At 43.8% G+C, this 20213-nt stretch overlaps 1 protein-coding gene across 5 annotated transcripts in view; it reads right to left on the bottom strand.

Moving 5' to 3' along the window:
* The window catches only part of tcf4 (transcription factor 4), a 212568-nt gene that overhangs the window by 25936 nt on the left and 166419 nt on the right, over positions 1-20213 (bottom strand). For all 5 annotated transcript variants that reach the window (XM_076079918.1, XM_076079917.1, XM_076079916.1 and 2 more), the window contains 7 exons: positions 12396-12501; positions 12066-12217; positions 11147-11309; positions 7371-7441; positions 7096-7174; positions 4419-4498; positions 3776-3985 (listed from right to left, as the gene is read on the bottom strand). In XM_076079918.1, coding sequence (XP_075936033.1) covers positions 3776-3985; positions 4419-4498; positions 7096-7174; positions 7371-7441; positions 11147-11309; positions 12066-12217; positions 12396-12501 — 861 coding nt within the window. The remainder of the gene's footprint in view (positions 1-3775; positions 3986-4418; positions 4499-7095; positions 7175-7370; positions 7442-11146; positions 11310-12065; positions 12218-12395; positions 12502-20213) is intronic.

Genomic DNA, 20213 nt, shown 5'->3' on the forward strand with positions numbered 1-20213 from the left:
AATACTAGAGCCGCCCACTCTGAGTCGATTAGTGGATTAATCGGTCGTAAATAATGACTTATTTCCAAGAAACTTCTGAGCACACTTATGGTAAACAGATTTAAAGTTGTGCGCTAGTGGATTTAGAACTTCTTTGGTCGAGGACAGCCCTACTCCCTGTATTGTATAAGATAGCTACAGGTCTAGAAATACAGGTCTGTTCCACTTCACACCTTATGTCCTCTCATGTAAAACACCTGTGAAATAATCCTTTTGCATGTCTGATCCGTCCCTAGCAATCTTCTGCAGACTCAGTGTTGTGTGCACGAGCGCATTCATTGATCATGTTTTTTTGATGAACGGGTAACTAACTAACCTGTTTCATACGGAGACTTCAGTCCCCGTCTATTCCTTCCCATCTCATGAAGAAATGACGACTCATTTTAATCTGTCTGAAGGGAACTTAACTCTTGTGGCGGGTGAACTTCCACAACACATTATGCGTAGCGTCCATTGTGTCCAAGAAGGAGATCTGATCGTGTGGCCGGTGGTCATAAACTTTCCACCTACATGAGGAAACAAATTTCTCTACGGAGTTTAGGAATGGAGAGTAAGGTGGAAGGAAAGATGACACCGTCCCATGACGGGCAGTGAAACACTGGAAAATAGCTCAGTGTTCCAATGGAGTTTATGCATTTAATTTAATTTCTTTTTAGCAAATTGCAGTCTAATTTACAGTCATTTTTATGGAAATGTGACAGTTTTTACAATAGTATAACAAGCCATCTCCTGCTGTGAGTCTGTAGAGTAAAATATCATCGGGAGAACCGACCCTGGTCCATGAAAAAAAAAGCTTTTATAGAGCTGCTGTGTTTTCAGTCTAAATGAGTCTGTTTGTCTTTTAGCAAATAATCCAGAGCCTGAATCACACACACACACACACACACACACACACACACACACACACACACACACACACACACACGGGTCCTAATGACAGCACAGGGAGCAATTCATGAGCTTCTGTGTGTTTTTATAGAGTCCATTAATAAAATAGTGGGTTTTTTAACACATATCCTTCACTTGATTTGATTCTATTTTTCCACTGGACGCGTATGTATAAAAGCAAGTCCGAAATGCACTTTGAATCATTTCAAGATTAAACTGAAAAGTAGTTTGTACAAATATTACCCGTAACAATTAGTTCACTTTTAATGTTTTCTCGGGCTGAACCGCACGTCACCTCATAAAGCTAAACGCCAAATTTGTCTCCGGAGACGTCCAAAGAGCAGAAAAGTGTTAAAAAGCAGCTCAGAATAACACTTAAAGAGCAGTTTGCAAGTGTTTCCCTTCAATTTTACAAACTTCAAAATGACATAGTGAATCCAAAACGCACTGTAATCTTCTTTCCCCTTTGGTCAAATCTTTATGTACACAGTTTGAAAAGCAAACGTGTTAAAACTAACAGCAAAGTTAAGGAAGTATTTACTTAAGCTTCAAAGTGTTTAGTAGCCAGAGTGAACAAGTCGCTCTGTGACTCAGATCCTCTGTATAACGTCTTGTTCTATTAGTCTTCGACATTGAAATCATTTCGTAAAACTTTGATATTTGTATGTTGTCTCTTTCTTTCACTGAATGCCTGATTCTTCTATCTTAACTTTAATTAATTATCTTAAAGCTGCATTGATCCGTATTTTTGCCCTCAGTAAGCTAACAACAAACACCAATGTGTGTTGTGTTTGTGTCCACCTGATCAGCTTCAGTCTAATAGTTAATGTTGACTCTGGTTTGGTCTCCACGAACCTACCAAAAACTATTTGCCTCTCTAGCTGCTAGATGCTCCACTATGCTAACAACAGCTAATGCTAACTGTTTCTGTATGCTGATTGGTGCAGGGCACACAGTGTATACAGTGGGTTTCATCAGAGCGTTGCTGGAAACAGCTGCCTGCTGCTGGAAACCACATCAGTGAGTAGGACAGAACCATGAAACTCAACTTTAAGTTTGGTCATTTTTCCTGGATATTTGGGCTTCAACCAGTAAGCTACATAGTTAAATGGCTATTGTGTTTGTCAGTGTTTATTGTGTTTCTCGTTGTTATTTCCTACTTTGCTGTGCTGTAGCCCACAGACAAAATGAATACCCAACACACATTGTCTGGTGCAATCACAAGCTTTGTCCAGAGTGGCTGTGAACTATGAGTGACAGCGTTCACATTACATCTCAATCATTGTTAATATAAATTCAGTGCACCTTTAAGATTGAAGCAGGAAGTACAACAAACAAATACACATGTGAGAGGAGAGAGAGAGAGAGAGAGAGAGAGAGAGAGAGAGAGAGAGAGAGAGAGAGAGAGAGAGAGAGAGAGAGAGAGAGAGAGCTGGACAGATGTGCGTGAGAAGAAGATAATCTCTGCGGGAGCCAGCCAGCATATGAGCACACACACACACACACACACACACACACACACACACACACACACACACACACACACACACACACACACCCCTCAGGTGCTCTCCATTTAGAAAACGACACTTCAAAGTAAATACTTTTAACAAAGACCAGACAGAGAGACAAAGTTCCTGAACTGCCGTATAGTGAGAACGGAGTAGCGGCACTGCTAGCGCCCCCTAGAGGCCGCAGCGTTCATTACAGCCACAATACAAAACTGTTAGACGGAACAAAAGCCAAAACGTCCCTTCAGAGGCCTGACGGATGATGTCACAGTTTTTGTACAGACAAAGAGGTGTTGTCTCGTATGTGAGTCTGTGTGTATGAACATCTGGTGTGTGTGTGTGTGTGTGTGCATGTTTGTGTGTGAATATGCACAAAAACATGAAGCACAAGTAAATGAAGTAGGTCTGAATGAACATGTTCAGGCATGTGAGTGTGTTTATGGCAGCAGTGTTTCATAATGCATGCTTTCTCTCTCTCTCTCTCTCTCTCTCTCTCTCTCTCTCTCTCTCTCTCTCTCTCTCTCGCCCTCCTACATCTCCTTATGTCACACAGCTGTATGGTTCTTTATGGTTGTTGTTTCAAGTTGACAAAAAAAAAAATCCAAAATAAAATATGGAAAACATTACTGCTGACTTCATCCTCTCAGTTCTCCTCTCCTCTTTTATGTCCTGCGCCCTTTCCTCCTTTCCTCACTGGCCTCCTCCCCTCACTCCTCTGCTCCTCCTCTTTAACTACCGGTTTCGACCTCTATGAATAATACACTATGTAAACATGTTTGACCATGTGTATGACCGTGCATTACTCATTTCATCACCTTATGATTCATATAAAATGACCACTAAAAAAGATACCGGTTGTCTTCAGTGACTCGCCACTCAGCTGTGTGACCACATACGTAGATCATGGCTCAGAATATTTTGGGGAATGGGATTATGTCAGTGGTAAACAAGTGCGCTTTGTGCGCTTTTACAAGACAAAGCCTGTTTGGCTAGTCCCAATCAGAGTGAAATTAATATCTCTGGTTCAGTTCCACAGTGAACAAATTAAAGTGGATCAAATAAAAAATATAGATTTGCTGACTGGCGTTTATGAAATAGCAAAGTCAAAGTGTTTTCACTTTAACAAACAACAATATGAGGAGCCGTTGGACATTCAGCGCTATAATATCTTAACCGTAAATTTATATTCTCTCACGAAAAAATGCATTTGTAAAATGTGCATGGTTTTACTTTGTGCCACAATAACACTGAAGACCATTTATAGAGGGACCAATGGGACGTCTGTCACCCCCCTTACATTCATCCCTACAGTATAAAAACATGCTCTCAGGACCTACCATGAGGGAGTGTCTGTTGGCCGACAGCAGTCCCGAACCGTACCCGCTGCTCAGAGCGCCCATGGCGCCGTTGTGCGTGTGTGCCGCCCCGATGAGGTTGTGCATGTCACCGTGCCCGCCGGCCATACCCGTCGACGGTCCCACCGCGTGGCTCCGCAGCACGTGGATGGCATCGTCCAAGCGCTCCAGGCGGTCCTCGATGCGACTTTGCTGCAGAGCGGAGGGATATATATGACTATATTCATCTTACTGTCAAGAAATCCCATGAAAAGACCATTAATTGATCCCACTAACAAGTACTGTTGAGTGACTAAGTCTTTGAAAACACATCAGTGAGCCACGCTGTTGTACTGGTACACATATTCCTTCATCACCATGAACACACACTCTGTAGTTTACTTTGATTCAATCTCACGCACTCAGTCCTGCTGCCAAAATGACTCACTAGAGCACCGAATGTGGATTAATGCGCTGCTGAAAATAGTCCCCAACAAATGTACTATTTCTGATGACGTTTTTGCTTTGGGTCTTTTCATGTCTGGTCAGTAAGCAGAGCAGCTACATCTCCACCTCAATGCCATGGAGGTGAATGGGATTTATATATTAGACATGGACACAATGTGGTGTGTGGGTGGGCGCATACCAGAGAGTGCAACGGAGCCTCGTAGTTCGGCGACGACGCTCCCTGTCCGCCGTTCCTCGACCAGACAGCTGAACTGGCAGCTAGGAGAGAGGAGACAAGGAGACATCATCAGGAGAGGAGGTTGGGGAGCAAGGCGATGCAAGATTAAAAGCAGGGATGCATGACAGGATTCGGAGAACAGAACAGGGAGATATGAGCGGGAGATCTGGGAGTGGGAAGGATAATTGGAGACTTCATGTTTCTTTTGTGTTTTCTGTGTTTAGGTTCAAACTGGCATCCCTTCATCTGCATAGATGTCCTGCGATAGACTGCCGAACCCGTCCAGGGTGTAACCTCTCACCCGGTGCATGCTGGGATAGGCTCCAGCCCCCTTAGCGACTCCTGCACAGGCCGCGAGTGCACAGAAAAATGGATGTCTGCGTGTAGATCAGAGCCAAAACCGCCTCTCCTTTCATGAGTCGTAGAAACAAACCACTCAACGCAGCGCCAAGCGGCAGGCAAAACATAATTTACACTTGAGGAGGGTTTCGTCGTCTTGTGGTGCTCGGACATAATAAATGTGGAGATGAGGGAGAAAAGACAAGAAGAAACCAACTCGTATCTCGTAGCAGAAATGCTAATACCAGGCTTTTGTCTTTGAAAAAAGGTACAAGTGGTTGATTAGCATGGGCCCTCTGCAGAATAAACACGCTTTGTGTCTCTGTTCTTTTCTGCTTTTGTGTTTGCCGTCGCTCAGGAGGGTCGACGGGTCTCATTAGTTGGTAGACAGCGATTTGTGTGAATTTACATCAATATGAGGCTCTGGGTATACCGAGGCCTTTCAACAGCGTTTCACATGTGAGACGAGCTTCAAAGCACTGAGCTCAGCCACCCGTCCCTCGTTGTATCTGGTCAGAGAGATAGTTTTTGATCTATGTGTCCAGGTTTTTAAGGTATACCTCTTCTATTCGCCGACACTCTGGTGGTGAATGGAATTTAGATTGTGGTCAAAAACGACTTGAAAAAACTCAGACCTCATGCCCTTCAGCCCTCTGAGGGCCCTTTAATCTCCTCATATAGATCATTTCAGTCCATGAAGAGTTAAGAGGGATAAACGCTTTCTGAGCTTATGAGCTTATTTCGTTTCAGTTGTAATCAAAATGCGTTTTTTTTTCCAGTTTGAAAATCACTGATTGCAGCTTTTATCCAGTCAGGTGAAAGAAGCATTCATGACACCGTCTGATTATTTTGTTCTCATTTCATTTTCTCTTTCCTCGTTGTCCTCTTGATTCCTCTTCATTCTCCTTTTCTCTCTTCCTATGCCTCCATCATCATCATACCCCAGTTCCTTGTTTTTTCTCTCCTTTTGTCTCCTGTTTTCTTTACTTGCTTCCTCTTTCTTCTCTTGTCTTCGCCTTTCAACACATCCACTCCTTGTGTTCCTCCCTATTTTCGCTTCCTTTTCACACTTCCTTTTGTTCCCTCTCATTTCCTTTTATTCTCCTCTTTTCTCATTCCTCCATCTCCTCTCTCCTTTATTCCCCTTCTCATCGTTTTCTACTCTTACCTCTTCTCTGCCCTCACCACTGATCTCTCCTTTCTAACTCGGATCTCATCTCATTAGCTTGTGTTTCTCCCTTTTTGTAATTGTCTTCCCGTTTTGTCTCAGTCTTTTCTCCCCCTTCTCCTTTATTCATAATACATGCTCATTACCATATGCTAATTAATGAATAATCACCTGGGTACATTCATGTGCAAATACAAATATATGTATTAAACGGCTGGTTAAATTATTCAGAGTCCGACTCTGTAAAACACCCCTGCAGAATTAGCCTTAATATCAATTTGCATGTAGTTTGCTCTAATAGGCGTCATTTCTAATTTGTAAAAAGTGGAGTAACTCCGACACAATGATAAACACCAATTATGGTTTAGCAGGCAATATCCGAAGCAGCTATAATGACGAGGAGGAGGAGGAGGAAGAGGGGAGGGGGAGCCGGTAGGTTTGTGAACGATTTGCCGAAGTGGTGCTCGTAATTAAAGCTATCAGTCACAAGGTGCGGCACAGAAATATCAAACGGTGTGTGTAGCGGCGACAATTAGAGACAAATTCGACACAACTATTATTAGGAAAAGTAATTTTTCACTTTAAGAAGCAGGGAGAGTTTACAGCCGCGAGGAGTAATTGGTGGAAATAAGAGGAGGAGAAGGGGGAGGGGGAGGGTAGAGAGGAGACACAGCATCTATAATGTGTTTTCATGGTCTCATTTTACGCCAAGTGATTGCACTTGAAACGTAGAAATCCCTTTCAATTTATTACATACAAATATATAGCTGTAGCTAAATGTGCTGTTTGTGGTTTGCTTAAATAACATTTATTCTTTTTACTTTTGCTTTCTTCTTCTCAAGTCATTTGGAACAAGTTCAAGTCCAGTTTCAAGTCATTTTAAACAAGTTCAAGTCCAGTCTCAAGTCATTTTAAACAAGTTCAAGTCAGGTCTCAAGTCATTTGGAACAAGTTCAAGTCCAGTCTCAAGTCATTTTAAACAGGTTCAAGTCAAGTTCAAAGTCCTCAGTTTTGTGATTTGTGAAGTTGCTCCTCCAGTCCGAGTCAGCTCTGCTTTTTCCATCTGCGGTTGTTGATTCTATGACGATGTAGCTGGTGCGTTGTGACTGGACGGTGAGTGTCATGTGCTACCTGTGAGGGAGGGCGGCGAGCCGACTGGGGTGGAAGGATTGGACGAGAAGCTGTTGTTCGTGTGGTCTGGAGAGTAGATCTGAAAAAAAAAAAATAAAAATAAAAGTCAGAAAAGCATGTAGAACAATATCAATGGATAGATCACAACTCCAAGAACACAAAAAATATATAAAAGACCCAGATAACATTCATTTAAAAAATAATTTTGCATTAATAAAACACTAAGTAGATATCTCACATGTATACGTGTGCGTATGTTTGTGTGCTGCACTTACGGATGCGAGTGCTTTTCCTAAGGCGTCTCCTGTCTGAGAGCTGCTGGCTGCTGCACTCGGCGCTCGGTTAGCTGTGACACACACACACACACAGGAAAAAGAGGGATATGGATGTTGTTAACTACATATTGATATGTCTAGTCGCGCATCATCAGTCGATCGGTTTCACAAAAGACATATTCATTATTAATGGTCGACCTAAAAATCCAATTCTGTTACTTTAATGCATTCATTTGTCTTCCTTGTCCACACATAAACACACACAGTGTGGCAGTTCTGCCTGCTTTTACAGCGCAGCGGACAAAACCAGGAGCAGAGGAAGTGGTAGCTCCTGATGAATTTTGTTATAGAGGTGAATGTTGTCCAATGGACATTAATTATGGACTATGGACTCCTGTCTGATGGCGGCTGCAGACCATGATGCATCTCTTTTCTGGTGCATTTAACACTTTGGCGGAGCACGGTTGTATAACACTTGATGGTGTGACACGGCTAATATGATGGCGTCGTCGAAGGAAAGCTCGGTCGAGGTGTTTTCCGAGTGGAGCAAATTCTCGTGTCAGAGTTCACCAGACAGTGAGTGAAAGCTCTGTCTAGATCTGCCTCAGCTCCCCGCTAGAATCCAACGCATAGCGGTCATTCCATTGGAACTCGTTGACTTTGCTCCAAAGTTTAAAAAAAAAAAGGTGTGTGACCAGGCTCAGAGTCAGAGACAGAACCCAACATCTAACATCTCTTCACATTTTCACCGACTGACTGCAAATGGTGGACTTCAGGACTAAATCTGTTTCACACACTTGAAGAGCACCGAGGCCACAGAGGAAGGAAGTGACCTCACAGGACCAGATGAGCGCCCACACACACACACACACACACACACACACACACACACACACACACAGCACAGCAAAACATCCTTTCATGGCAAATGAATCCATTACAGAAATTGGCAGGACAGCAGGCTGTTAGAGGGAGAGAGAGAAATAGGGAGAGAGAGAGAGGGAGAGAGCAAGAGAGGGAGAGCGAGAGAGAGAGAGAGAGAGAGAGGGAGAGAGGAAGAGAGAGAGAGGGAGAGCGAGAGAGAGAGAGAGAGAGAGCAAGAGAGAGAGAGGGAGAGAGAGAGAGAGAGAGAGAGAGAGCGAGAGAGAGAGAGAGAGAGCAAGAGAGAGAGAGGGAGAGAGAGAGAGGAAGCAGCATATGTTTTGGGGTTAAAGCCTCATGTCTCACTCACGCCATACCGCTGGCCTAGTAAACCATCCAAGGGATTACTGTTATACACAAACACACACACACACACATACACACACACACACACACACTGACTTGACGCATAATTTAGAACACATGCAGTAGAAAATCTTTTTCATAAATGGGAGCTTATAGCTGCAAAGGAGTCGGGCATTCAGAAAGTGAAAGTAATTTAGAAGTCTGTCTGTCCATCACCATTAAGAAAAGGCTCGTCATTTCAGTTTGTATCATTCATATTTTGTTATGTTAATTCATATCATTGTAAAATCAGTTATTTGTTTTCTTCGTGTTTATGCAGCTGATTATTGATATGCTGGCTGCCCTGTAGCTCCTTTGCCGTGACCCAAATTCATATTACATATTAGCTGTATATATTGCTTACTATATACTAGTATGCATAGCACACAGTTTTTGCAGCTAGTATACAAGGAATCAAATGTACTTCAACCTTTTTTACCAACAGGAAATGAAGATTTGATGTTTCTATTTCCTTCTTCTCGGAGCTTCTTCTACTTCCTCTCAGTATTGCATTGTGGGACCATCAGCAGCACAATAATAGATGACACTTTTTTTTTTTTTTAGGGTGCATGCATGAGTTTTGGAGTATACTTACATGTGTAACGTTTCCTGTGTGAACACACTGCATTTTTAAAACCCAGTGAAGGAGGAGTCGCTGAACACCCATCAATGGTGTTCATTGGAATGCATGACCAAGACGGGGATTTAACCCGAGGTCTCTGACCCTGGTTATTCTTTTTATTTCTAAATAGTTTTATACCACTGGACTTCAAGTGAGAACTTGTGACATCTGTAGTTTCTCCACAAACGACAGCAGCTGTGGTCCATTTGGATTCACGTCATTTACAACGGACGCTAACCGGGAGTCTGAGGTGGAAGCGAGACGTGAGCGGCCTGTAAGTGTTCTGTCATCCAACCCACGCTGACTCAAAACACATGAGCGTGATATCGGTGTGATTCAAACAGCTCTCAACTCAACTCTTCATTTTTACATTGTTTTACTCATCAGTGGATCGATACATTCATCGTTATTGTGGTATTAAACCACTTCAGTATTTTCGTGTCACTTTCTTTGTCACAGTAATATGGACACGGCCAACACTGATGAGGTCACAATCAGGTCTGTGCTCCTAGAAAGGAGCACATAAGGAGGAAAACGTTTGTTTTTGTACACATCACAAATCCGTTTCTAATGATAGTCAACGTAGGGAAGAGGTCGGGGTGGATGGATGGGTCAAACGGACACAGGACTTCCACCTAGGAGACCACAGTTAGTGTCCCGTGTGACCAAAAGTCCACTTGACTTTGTATTTACGTCCGTTGCTTAAATAACGTGACAAACATGCACTTTAGTTGAATGGGAACTGAATTTTGTAGGAGACGAGGTTGGTTGGTTTTGTGATATTTTACGGTGAGCCACCTGCCGCACGTCTTTGAGAGCTGAGAGTACGAGTCTGTCGGTGAGTTGACAGAGAAAATTATTGTTTCAGAGCTCATTATTAAAATCAATTGTTACCGACATGAATCCACAGTGACCACAGCGGCTGCTGCTCTCTGTGAAGAGAACTCACTCGCACCAATCGGACCGATGCAGAGAAACTGCCTGTGAGCGCTGTGCGCACACATCATACGTTTGCATTTAAACAACAGCGTCATGTTTTTTATTAGCTCCATGTTGTGTTTACACTCATCTGCTCGTGTGTGTGTGTGTGTGTGTGTGTGTGTGATATCTTTGTGGAATGTTGGAGACGTCTTCCCATGAAAACAAACTTTCAATCTGTTTCTTATTGCTGGTCCTATTTGTTCTATGGGACTCAAAGCAAGGGGTCCATATGGCACGCTGTGTGTGTGTGTGTGTGTGTGTGTGTGTGTGTGTGTGTGTGTGTGTCGGTGATTTCAAGGTCGAGCCAAAACAGAGTACAACTGTTCTTCGGTTTCTGACCGCCCGCCTTCTCCCCTGACGCTGAAGTTTAGTGATTAAGTGGTTGAAATCATCCGAGTGGTATCACAGCGGGGACGGTTCTAACTGCTTATGTGGCAGTAAATAAAAACAATAAAACGTGGTCTTAAAGGCACCGGTGATGTTGTTTAGCAAGTAGTGATTGTAAATCCGTGGATTTCTCCGAAGTCAAAAAAACACAAACCCAGCAAGTGCATCCAAGACATCGAATCCAAGACGAGAAGATGTAAATGATCTGGTGTCCTCACAGACAGCGAGTGGTGTACGAGTGAGAACGCTGACACACAGCAGAGCTTCCTAACATCTTTGGGGGGGAAATGTCAAGTCTTTAGGGAGTCGGTCTCAGAGTCCAAGTCCAAGTCAGCAGTCCAATTCAAGTCCCAAGTCCCCACTGTTGTGACTTAAGTCCGATTCGAGTCCAAGTCTGAAGTCGTAAGACACACATACCCTGACTTGAACTTTTTTTATAGGCATTCAAACGAGTGGAACAGACCTGTGCACGATCTCGCACTACTCACTGATTAACTGGAGTCAAACACAGGCGTCTTACCCATGATGCTTTCTGTGCCGTTGGTGGAAGCGGTGCACGAGGCGGTGCTGTAGTGGTTGCCCCCTCCTCCGCTCCCACCCCCTCCTCCCCCCGCCCCTCGGTGGAAGCTGGACATGGGGGGGAGGCTGGAGTTGATGTCTGCAGACGAGTGCGACGGGTAGCTCTGCGGAGAGACAGACAGAACTGGATCAAGTTTAAGGGCGAGACGCTGCAGGGGAAGAGACTCAAAAAATGTAACTAATAGATTTCTCCAGCAAACTTCTCCAGTTGAGTACTTACATGAAGGGAATTCTTTTTTAAATATATATTACAAGCTGAAATATTGTTTAAATATGTAAATGAGGCATTGTCTTATTAAATCCGTGCTAAATTGAACATTTTCAGAAGAGAAATCTGAACATTAGATAATATATAGATACTATATTTTTGCCATGTTTTTAGGAATACAATATAAAATATAAATCAGGTTATGAATGATATATGAACTAACCTCTCTGTAAAAACCTTGCATATACAGAGAGGAATGAAACTGGAACGTTTGGTGTGTGTAAGTGCTACAGAGTCTGAGAAAAACTACACGTATTGTAAAATGACATGCATGTTTAAACATGCAAATGTTCCATAACTTGTGCTATATTTTGGTGAAATTAGGAGAAATCTACAGACAAATAAACAGTATTTTCTTTAAAAAAGAAACATAAAAGAGAAACAACAGAGGAAAATAAGAGGATTTGAAAGTGCTTGATGTGTAGAATATCATGAAAAGTTGTGAAATTTAAGGTAAAACTGAACTTGACTGAGTGTCACGCAGAGTACTAGCCAATTAGAGGCAGAGTGGGGCGGGGCATGACTTTTGCCATCCTAGGAATTAAAGAAATAAATGTGGCGACCTGTACAGACCCGTCACAGCTCTGCTCACCAATCTGTCGTGAGGGTGAATCCCGCAGTAGGAGGAGGAGCTCTGGGCGGGGCCGTGGGACGAGTTCCCGCCCCCTAGCATGCTGCCGTGGTAACCCTGCTGGCTCATGCTGCTGCTGCTGCTGCTCCAGGGGTCGCCGCTGTGGTGACCGTCTGACACAGAGAGAGAGAGAGACGGGTACATGTGATGACAAACCACTCCTCGTCTGTGTTGTTGAGGATTTTACCCTAAAAAATCTTTCCCATCGTCCATGATCCAGTATAAGCTCAGGAATCCCCTGCAGCGAGCTCTGATGTGTGTGTGTGTGTGTGTGTGTGTGTGTGTGAGTACCTGGCATGAAGAATGAGCTCGGGAAGCCAGCGCTGGGAGGTTTGGAGGAGGGATAGCCCGGTGAGTCCCTGTTGTAGTCTGCTGTACTGGCAGACGGAGCGTACACCTGCAGCACAAAAGCACAGAAACACGGAACGTCATTGAGGAATCTGAGCTCCGATCAAAAGACGACTCGTTCTCTTAGAAAGCCGGCGGCCAAACACAACATGAGGCTCAGCAGGGAGCAGCTTCAGACAGACGTCACCTCCAGCAGATGATTGACACGTCGCTCCTCAACGCAGACGTCCACATCAAGCCTTCATACACACGACTGCATCAACACACCACTTCCTCAACGGTCACTGCTCTTTGCTTTTCATTTTCATACGGGAAGAAAAACAGGCAGCTGCTCTGGTCTGTTCATATTTATGGTTTATTAATTTGGTGAAAGAGAAGCAAAAAAAGCACTTTTTAGAATTTCAGAATGTGATGTTATGTTTATGTTGTATATATATATATATATATATATATATATATATACTTGCATTTTGTAAAAATGTTATTTGTTACTTTTGAAACAAACAAACTTAAATAAATTAGTTCATACTTAATAAGATTAAAACTTTTTGTAATATATAATTTAGTTTTCTTTATATTAATATCTAATGTAAATGTGTGTATATGAAGCTTGTAAATTATTTTAATTGTCTTACATTTTGCTAAATTAATAGATGTGTGGTACTTTTTAAAGGCGTTCACATTATTCAACATTTTTGTTTTATAAGATGATTTTAAACACTTTTCTTATCAAGAACAAAAAAAAGCTTGAAATGATAAGATATTAACATGAACATCCTGTCATTGCTACTGGTAATGTTATCACATTTAAATATACAGTAATATTAAGAAGATAGTATTTATTCTTTCATATAAAAATAAGTTATTGAGTTTAAACTCAATCCACCACGTTGTAAACGCGCAGTGGTGGCCGTGGTAACCGCATCGACTGCCCGCCACATGTGTGAGTGCTGAAGACTGATAACATATTTTCTGACATATTATACAAAAGCCACAGAGCATCTTCTGCCCCCCCCCCCCCCTCCCCCCCCTCAGAGGGCCAGCAGTCATGCAGCAAACACGCAGTAAAACGAGAGACTGCAAACAGAACCGGCCGCCTGTCATCGCTGGAGAACAGGTGACGTTGTTCCTCGGCAGCGTGAGAACACGATGCCTGTGTTTGGTCATGCCTTCGACTGGGGGTCCCCCAGCATGCCTCAGTGTGAGCGCATAGCGTGCGAACACTCAGCCATGACGCTAGGCCGCGCCGCGTGACGCAAACCCTGGAACAGCTGTTGAAAGCGCTCTTCTCTTTCTCTCCGACTTCCCCACTGATTCACAACGAGATGAAAGAAGCTCCACAGCTACCCCCCCCCCCACTAATCTACCGCCATCCCCTGGAAAAGACATGAGCTGCTTTGTTAACTTCACAGTATTTGCATATGGATGGAACACAGATGTGGTGGAAGAAAATCTGACGATATAACGCAGACGGAAGAAATAAAAGAAGAAGATGGAGGGACCAAACAGATACACTTGAGGGCATTATAAAAAATAATAATAAAAGAAACATCATCTCACTTCCCACACTCCCCGAGAGGTATTAAAACCAAAACCTCCTGACTCTTTCTTCAGATCACTAAAAGGTTGTTACTTCTGAGAGGAAAGACTTTCGGATACATATCGGCTGCGTTCAGTTCCACATCAGCGGGAAGTCGTCTCCAAAATCACAAGACAATTATTTGTCACTTGCAATTGTCACTAAAATGTCTCTTCCAAGCTTACTAAAGCCCAGTTTTCATTATTCAAACTGCAAAACATGTATTCACAAATATGAACAGTGAGTGCGACAGGGGGGGTCAACTTGGGAGGGATATGCCTGATTGCCAGCAGGTATTTGGCACACTGAGAAAGCGCCACAGCGATGAACTTTGCAACAAAACACTGAGTGAGCCTTTCTGGTTCTCAGGAAAGGAACAAGGGAGTAAGGGCACAAGGGAGCAGAGAGCCACCTTTACCCCGGGCCTTTGCACGCCACCGACGGGAACGCGCCCGGCGAGGGACACAATAATAGTAGCAAATATCTGTAAAACACTTCTTGATAGCCTCTTGTTACCTTCACCAAGGAGGTTATGTTTTGTTTTATTTAACCTGAAATGATCCTGTGTTTTGAATGGTGACTGAATGGTGACTGACTGGCAGAATAAAGCAGACGTATTAATCAATGTGAAGGACACGCTGGAACCAATATCTGCCTGGAGTAGAATGGTAGCAAAAAAACTACATCATCCACAACACAAAGTTATATGGCGTGCATTTGCAAAAAGTTCAATCCCTCCGTGGGTTTTGTTGCACTCAGTGACTGTTCAGTCACATTAGTTAGTGTTCCAGAGCATAGCCTTGTGTCGACTGTGTTTACTTCCTGAAAACGCCTGCTCGCCGGAAAGACGCAGACACGGCGACAATCAGGAGATCTGAGGAGCAAGGGACACTGGGAACTGATCTGAGGAGCAAGGGACACTGGGAACTGATCTGAGGAGCAAGGGACACTGGGAACTGTGGGAAGGAAAGACTGAGGTCAGGAAACACGCACCCAACCACACACACTCACGACACACACACACACTTGTAGACGCACAAACTTAAATACACAGATGTAAGGTGCTAAGCGAGCTAATCAGCTGGGAGATGCCAGTGCCTTTCCCACAACGCACCTTGCGGGAGTTTTAAGCATTCAAATCCATCAGTCTCTGCACTCGTACACACACACACACACACACACACACACACACACACACACACACACACACACACAGTGTCTGTAGATGTCATTAGACCTAAACTGAAATCCCCCCAAACTTCCTCCTCCTCCTCTTCCCCTCTGAGAACTGAGTGTTCTGATGATAAAACCACATTTATTGACCCAAAGCTTGTACGCGAAAACGCTCACACACAGACGCGCACACAAACACACACACACATGCTTGTGTTGTTCCTGTAGAAAATATTCAGATTTATGTCTCACGCCGCGCCGGCATATTTTCCCATTGAATGTGTTGTTCGACTGGTGACGAAAGGCTGTGATTTGTGCGTGTAAGTGTCCGTGTGTGTGTGTGTGTGTATGTTACGGACAGACAGAAACAGGTGCAGAGTGTGTTCAAGTCTGAGGAATGCAGAGAGACACAATAACAAACCCGCTTCCTGCAGTCTGTAACACACACACACACACACACACACACACACACACACACACACATTATCAGAATTCCCACAGTTAGTAGCAGGCGGACCTTGAGCCAATCAGAGACACCCTTGACAGTGTTGTCATTTCATTGACCAGAGAAAAGTAACAAGAACAACAATAGAAACCAAAGAGAAACCAGTCGATCCAGGAGTGGAACATTGTTTACAAGCCCTATTGTAAGTACAGCGGGACACAATCATAACCGGTATGACCCGTTATGATCCGGGCCACGATGGAAACAGGACAGAATCTAGTCAGATTTAGAGCACCACAACAGAAACAGTGAAAACCATCGGAACCAGACGGTAAAGGAGCTGCATCAAACCAGTTCTCAATGCAGTGATTGAAAGAGACAAAAACAAATGGAATCACTTCGGCAAAGTGGTCCTTATGTGAGAATAAAAATGGTTGAAAGTCAAACCAGTTTTGTAAAATGATGCTCTGTACCACAGTGGAAATAAGCTGGAAATAGGTTGAGCTGGTTCTGCAATAGGAGCTGCATTGACCCCAGTTAAACTCATTCTGTGTCATGACTCAATGGCACCATCTCTGCATTATGATATGAAGCCAGTTCTGTAGAACTATGATACCACAGTAGACCAACAGGGACCAGGTCTGTGTACCACAACAGAGACACGATCGTGTCTAACATTCTGCCATACCGGAATCAAAACCTGAGCAGCACCTGCTCTTTTTCTACTCTGTCACAGATCAGAACCTAGTCCACTTGGTTCGTGGCACCAAACATAATGGAAGCTTCGCTCTGCGTCGCCTCCGGCCACGAGACGAGAACATAAAGGCACATTCCACTGAAGCCTGAGTCCTCGCGGAGCTAAGAAAACACACACAGACACGTATTCCATGTATTCAGAGCTACCAGCTGTGCAACTCGCTGACCTGATCCGCAGGTACAAAGACAGCAGCAGCAGCTGAACTTTAATTAGAGGAAGAGAGTTAGTAGAAGTACACACACCAGTGTTGTCTACCCGGAGACCGGTGGGCCGTTTACCATAACTACTTTTGTTGGACAATATACTGTCGGTAAACAATATTATTGTTGTTTTAAGACCATTTTAGGTCACTGACATAATGATAATATAACAATGCAAGCGATGAACTTTTAATCCTTAATTCAGATATTCTATAACGTCAAAATGAGCTAGGTCATGTCCATATATTGCATGATAAGTCGATAACGTACAAATTATGGAAGCCTTTTTCTATCGTACCATAAGAAGAAATTGTAAATATGATGGAGGTCATGTCCATATGTCGAACGATGAACGATAATTATCGTGACATGCCTACCGTCTACCAAAGTAGATTTGGCGACTCGTTTGAGCGCTTTTCATTTTTTTGTCCATGTGAGAGAACAACACCATCCTCAATGGATGAAGTAGTGGAGTAGCCCCTCCCACTAGTGGTCGTTCTGCTATGGAGAGAAGAGTCTGGACAATCGCACATGCTCCGCAGAGAAAACGGCCAAATTCCTGAGTAGAATCAATCCAGAGTGTACGAATGGTTAGTATCGGAAACTTTGTCCAAAACTGTTGCATTCAAGTTCCCTCTGTTAAGTAGGAGTATTCATGTTCTTAACGCGATGCTGTCGGAGACCTAACTCTTCTAATGCCTTGTTAGCGAGCATGTGAGGAGCCTAGCTGGTAACGATAGCTATGAGTTAACAATAGAAGCTGAGTTGCCAGATCTACCAAACAAAATCGCAAAACCCCAAAAGGAAAAAGTCAAGGCATGTTAAATTTACGCCACATTTACAACATATATAAAAAGCAACAGCAACGAGTGTTTCCGTGTTTCAGTTGTAACTTGTTGACAGCGATGGGAACGCCGCTGGACCCTGAAGGGTTTTGTCGGACTAGAAAGAGAATGGGAAAAACAATAAACGCTGAAAGTCGGCTCCTGATGAAAAAAGACGGTAAAACGGTAAGAAAGGGAGAAAAGAAGAATGGGGCTTTTTGTCTTTGTTTGGCTTTTGATGCTTCTTCTCTGCGTTATTGCCTCCAAATGTGGGGAGCATCTGTTTAACCTCTCGCCTCGCCTTCTTCCTGCCGCTGCTCTGCTCCGGCAGAAAGAGGAAGAGGAGAAGCTCCTCCAGCTCTTCCTCCTCTTCTTCCACCAGTGTCAACCTGAATGAACAGCTCACAACCTGTCTGTCTGTCTGTCTTCTGTTACAGAAGTGGTTCCTAGACTCAGACCTCCTCTCTTATCCAAACTTAAGAAATCTTAAGTACAACAGCCATCCCTGTATCTTTAAAATAGGAACTAGTGGTGGACGAGCATTAACACAAAACCATCAGTGTAAACATACATATCAATACACGGTCTGGGAAGTTTGAGAAGCATTTCAGTCAGTACATTTTGGTAAGGAAATTCTCCTCTCTTGGTCTTTCCTCTCCTCTCCTTGTCTCTCCCCTCCTCTCCTGGTCTCTCCTCTCCTCTCCTGGTCTCTCCTCTCCTCTCCTGGTCTCTCCTCAATGGGTCAAACATCAACTACACTTGCGCCTCTCAAATCTTGACGTGCAGGTCGCTGATCAGGTTTTAAGCACTTGCAAAGACAAATACAGAAGACACAAATCCGCATTTAGTTTTCTCTCTCCCGCTAACTGCCTCTCTCTCTCTCTCTCTCTCTCTCACAGAGTTTACCATGCTTCATCCAAAGCAGATGTGCTGGAATGCGAACACTCAAAGGAGCAGTCACGAAACCTCTTGACAGACACTGACACACACACACACACACACACACAGTCGGCTGCACCTGTGCCTGTCCAATTTTCTCTCTCTGTTCCCCCCCCCCCCCTCTGTCCTCAGCCCCTCTCACTTCCAACATGCTGCTTTCGCTTTCGTCTCGCCTGTACTCGCCTTCACGCAGACATTATAAAAATATGTGACGTACAGTTTTAAACGATTAGGGACTAATTTATCGTGTCAAACGTTCTTTTATTTCAGGCTGCTCAGAAGTGAATCCATCCCTCCGTGTACCGTATCCATGTCCTCCACCTCCCTCACACCTGTAGACGCACTTATTCATCTTCCGTTCTCCGTACCTGCTCGCGCCGCCGCGTTCCCAGCCCCGTCCGGAGGCAGATGTGGGAAAGCGAAAATCAAACGCGCCGCAGACGGATCAAACACATTTCGGGGGGTGGTTCTGTTTTTTAGATGTATTTTTATAGCGGAGATCTGAGCCGCGGCCCTCAGAATCCTCTGAAGGTTAATTATGTTCCTGATTCAAAACACATGGATGGGAAAGAAACTGTGAGTGTGTGTGTGTGTGTGTGTGTGTGAGTGTAAGAAAGCAGAAGGAAATCCCACCCACCACCTCCGAGCCGAGCCCTTTATTCTACCAACCTGCAATTGCACTAATGCGAACCAGATGTACACACACACACACACACACACACACACACACACACACACACACACACACACACACACACACACACAGAGTTTTGAGCATGGCTGCATAATTGACTCCATATGATGCAGTACAGAGAAGAGGGAGAGACAAATAAAGAGAGTGAGGGAGGAAAAGAGCATTACAAATTAAGACAGAAGTATCAGAAATAAAAAGGAGGAAGTTCATGACAAAGAGGGAGAGATAGTCAGGAAAAGTTGATATTTAGAGAGAGGGAGGGAAAGACAGAAAGAGAGACTTTGGATTTGTAACAAAGCTTAATGACGACGTGGGAAAAGAACCCAGAAGAGAAATAAAACACACAACAAAAGAGAAAATAGAAATAGGAACAGAAGATAAAAAAAGAAAAGTAAAAAGGAAATATAAGGAAAGAAATATATATTAAGAGCAACACTAAAAGAGAAAGAAATAAAATAATTATTGAAATAATTAAAAACAGGGAACAAATGAAAAGAGACACAGACGGAATGAGGGACAAAGGGTGTTAGAACGTCCTGATGGAAACACAGAAAACACACACATTTGCAAAAATACCCTCGTGTAATTGAAAACATCCAGAGCCTTCACACAGAGGGTTTCATGGACCGAAACACATTCTTCAACTCACTTGTAACGGAACGCACGCGCGCACACACACACACACACACACACACACACACACACACACACACACACACACACACACACACACACACACACACACACACACACACACACACACACACACACACACACACACTCCCTGTGGAGCTCAGCCTTCCTGTGGCTTGATTAGAGCCCCCTATGTGAAGACAAGTGGACTCAGCATGTGTGTGCGTGTGTGTGTGTGTGTGTGTGTGTTAGCGTGGTGCACCTGTGACTGAAGGGGGGTCGAGTTACTCAGACAGAAAACACTAGGGGGCCGGAGAGAGAGAGAGAGAGAGAGAGAGAGAGAGCGATAGAGAGGTGTGTGACACGTGAGCGGCTGTGAATTTCTTGGCGTTAAAAAAAGTGTGTGTGTGACGAGGAATGAGGAGTGTGTAAGTGAGAACAGGAACAAGTGAAATTGGCCCAAGAGTGTGTGTGAAGAAGAATACTTCAAGGAGGAACCACTTCCTCTCTCACACAC

This window comes from Anarhichas minor, unplaced genomic scaffold (genome assembly GCF_050575085.1).
Source record: "Anarhichas minor isolate MPS153535 unplaced genomic scaffold, ASM5057508v1 ptg000073l, whole genome shotgun sequence".
NCBI classification, from domain to species: domain Eukaryota; kingdom Metazoa; phylum Chordata; class Actinopteri; order Perciformes; family Anarhichadidae; genus Anarhichas; species Anarhichas minor.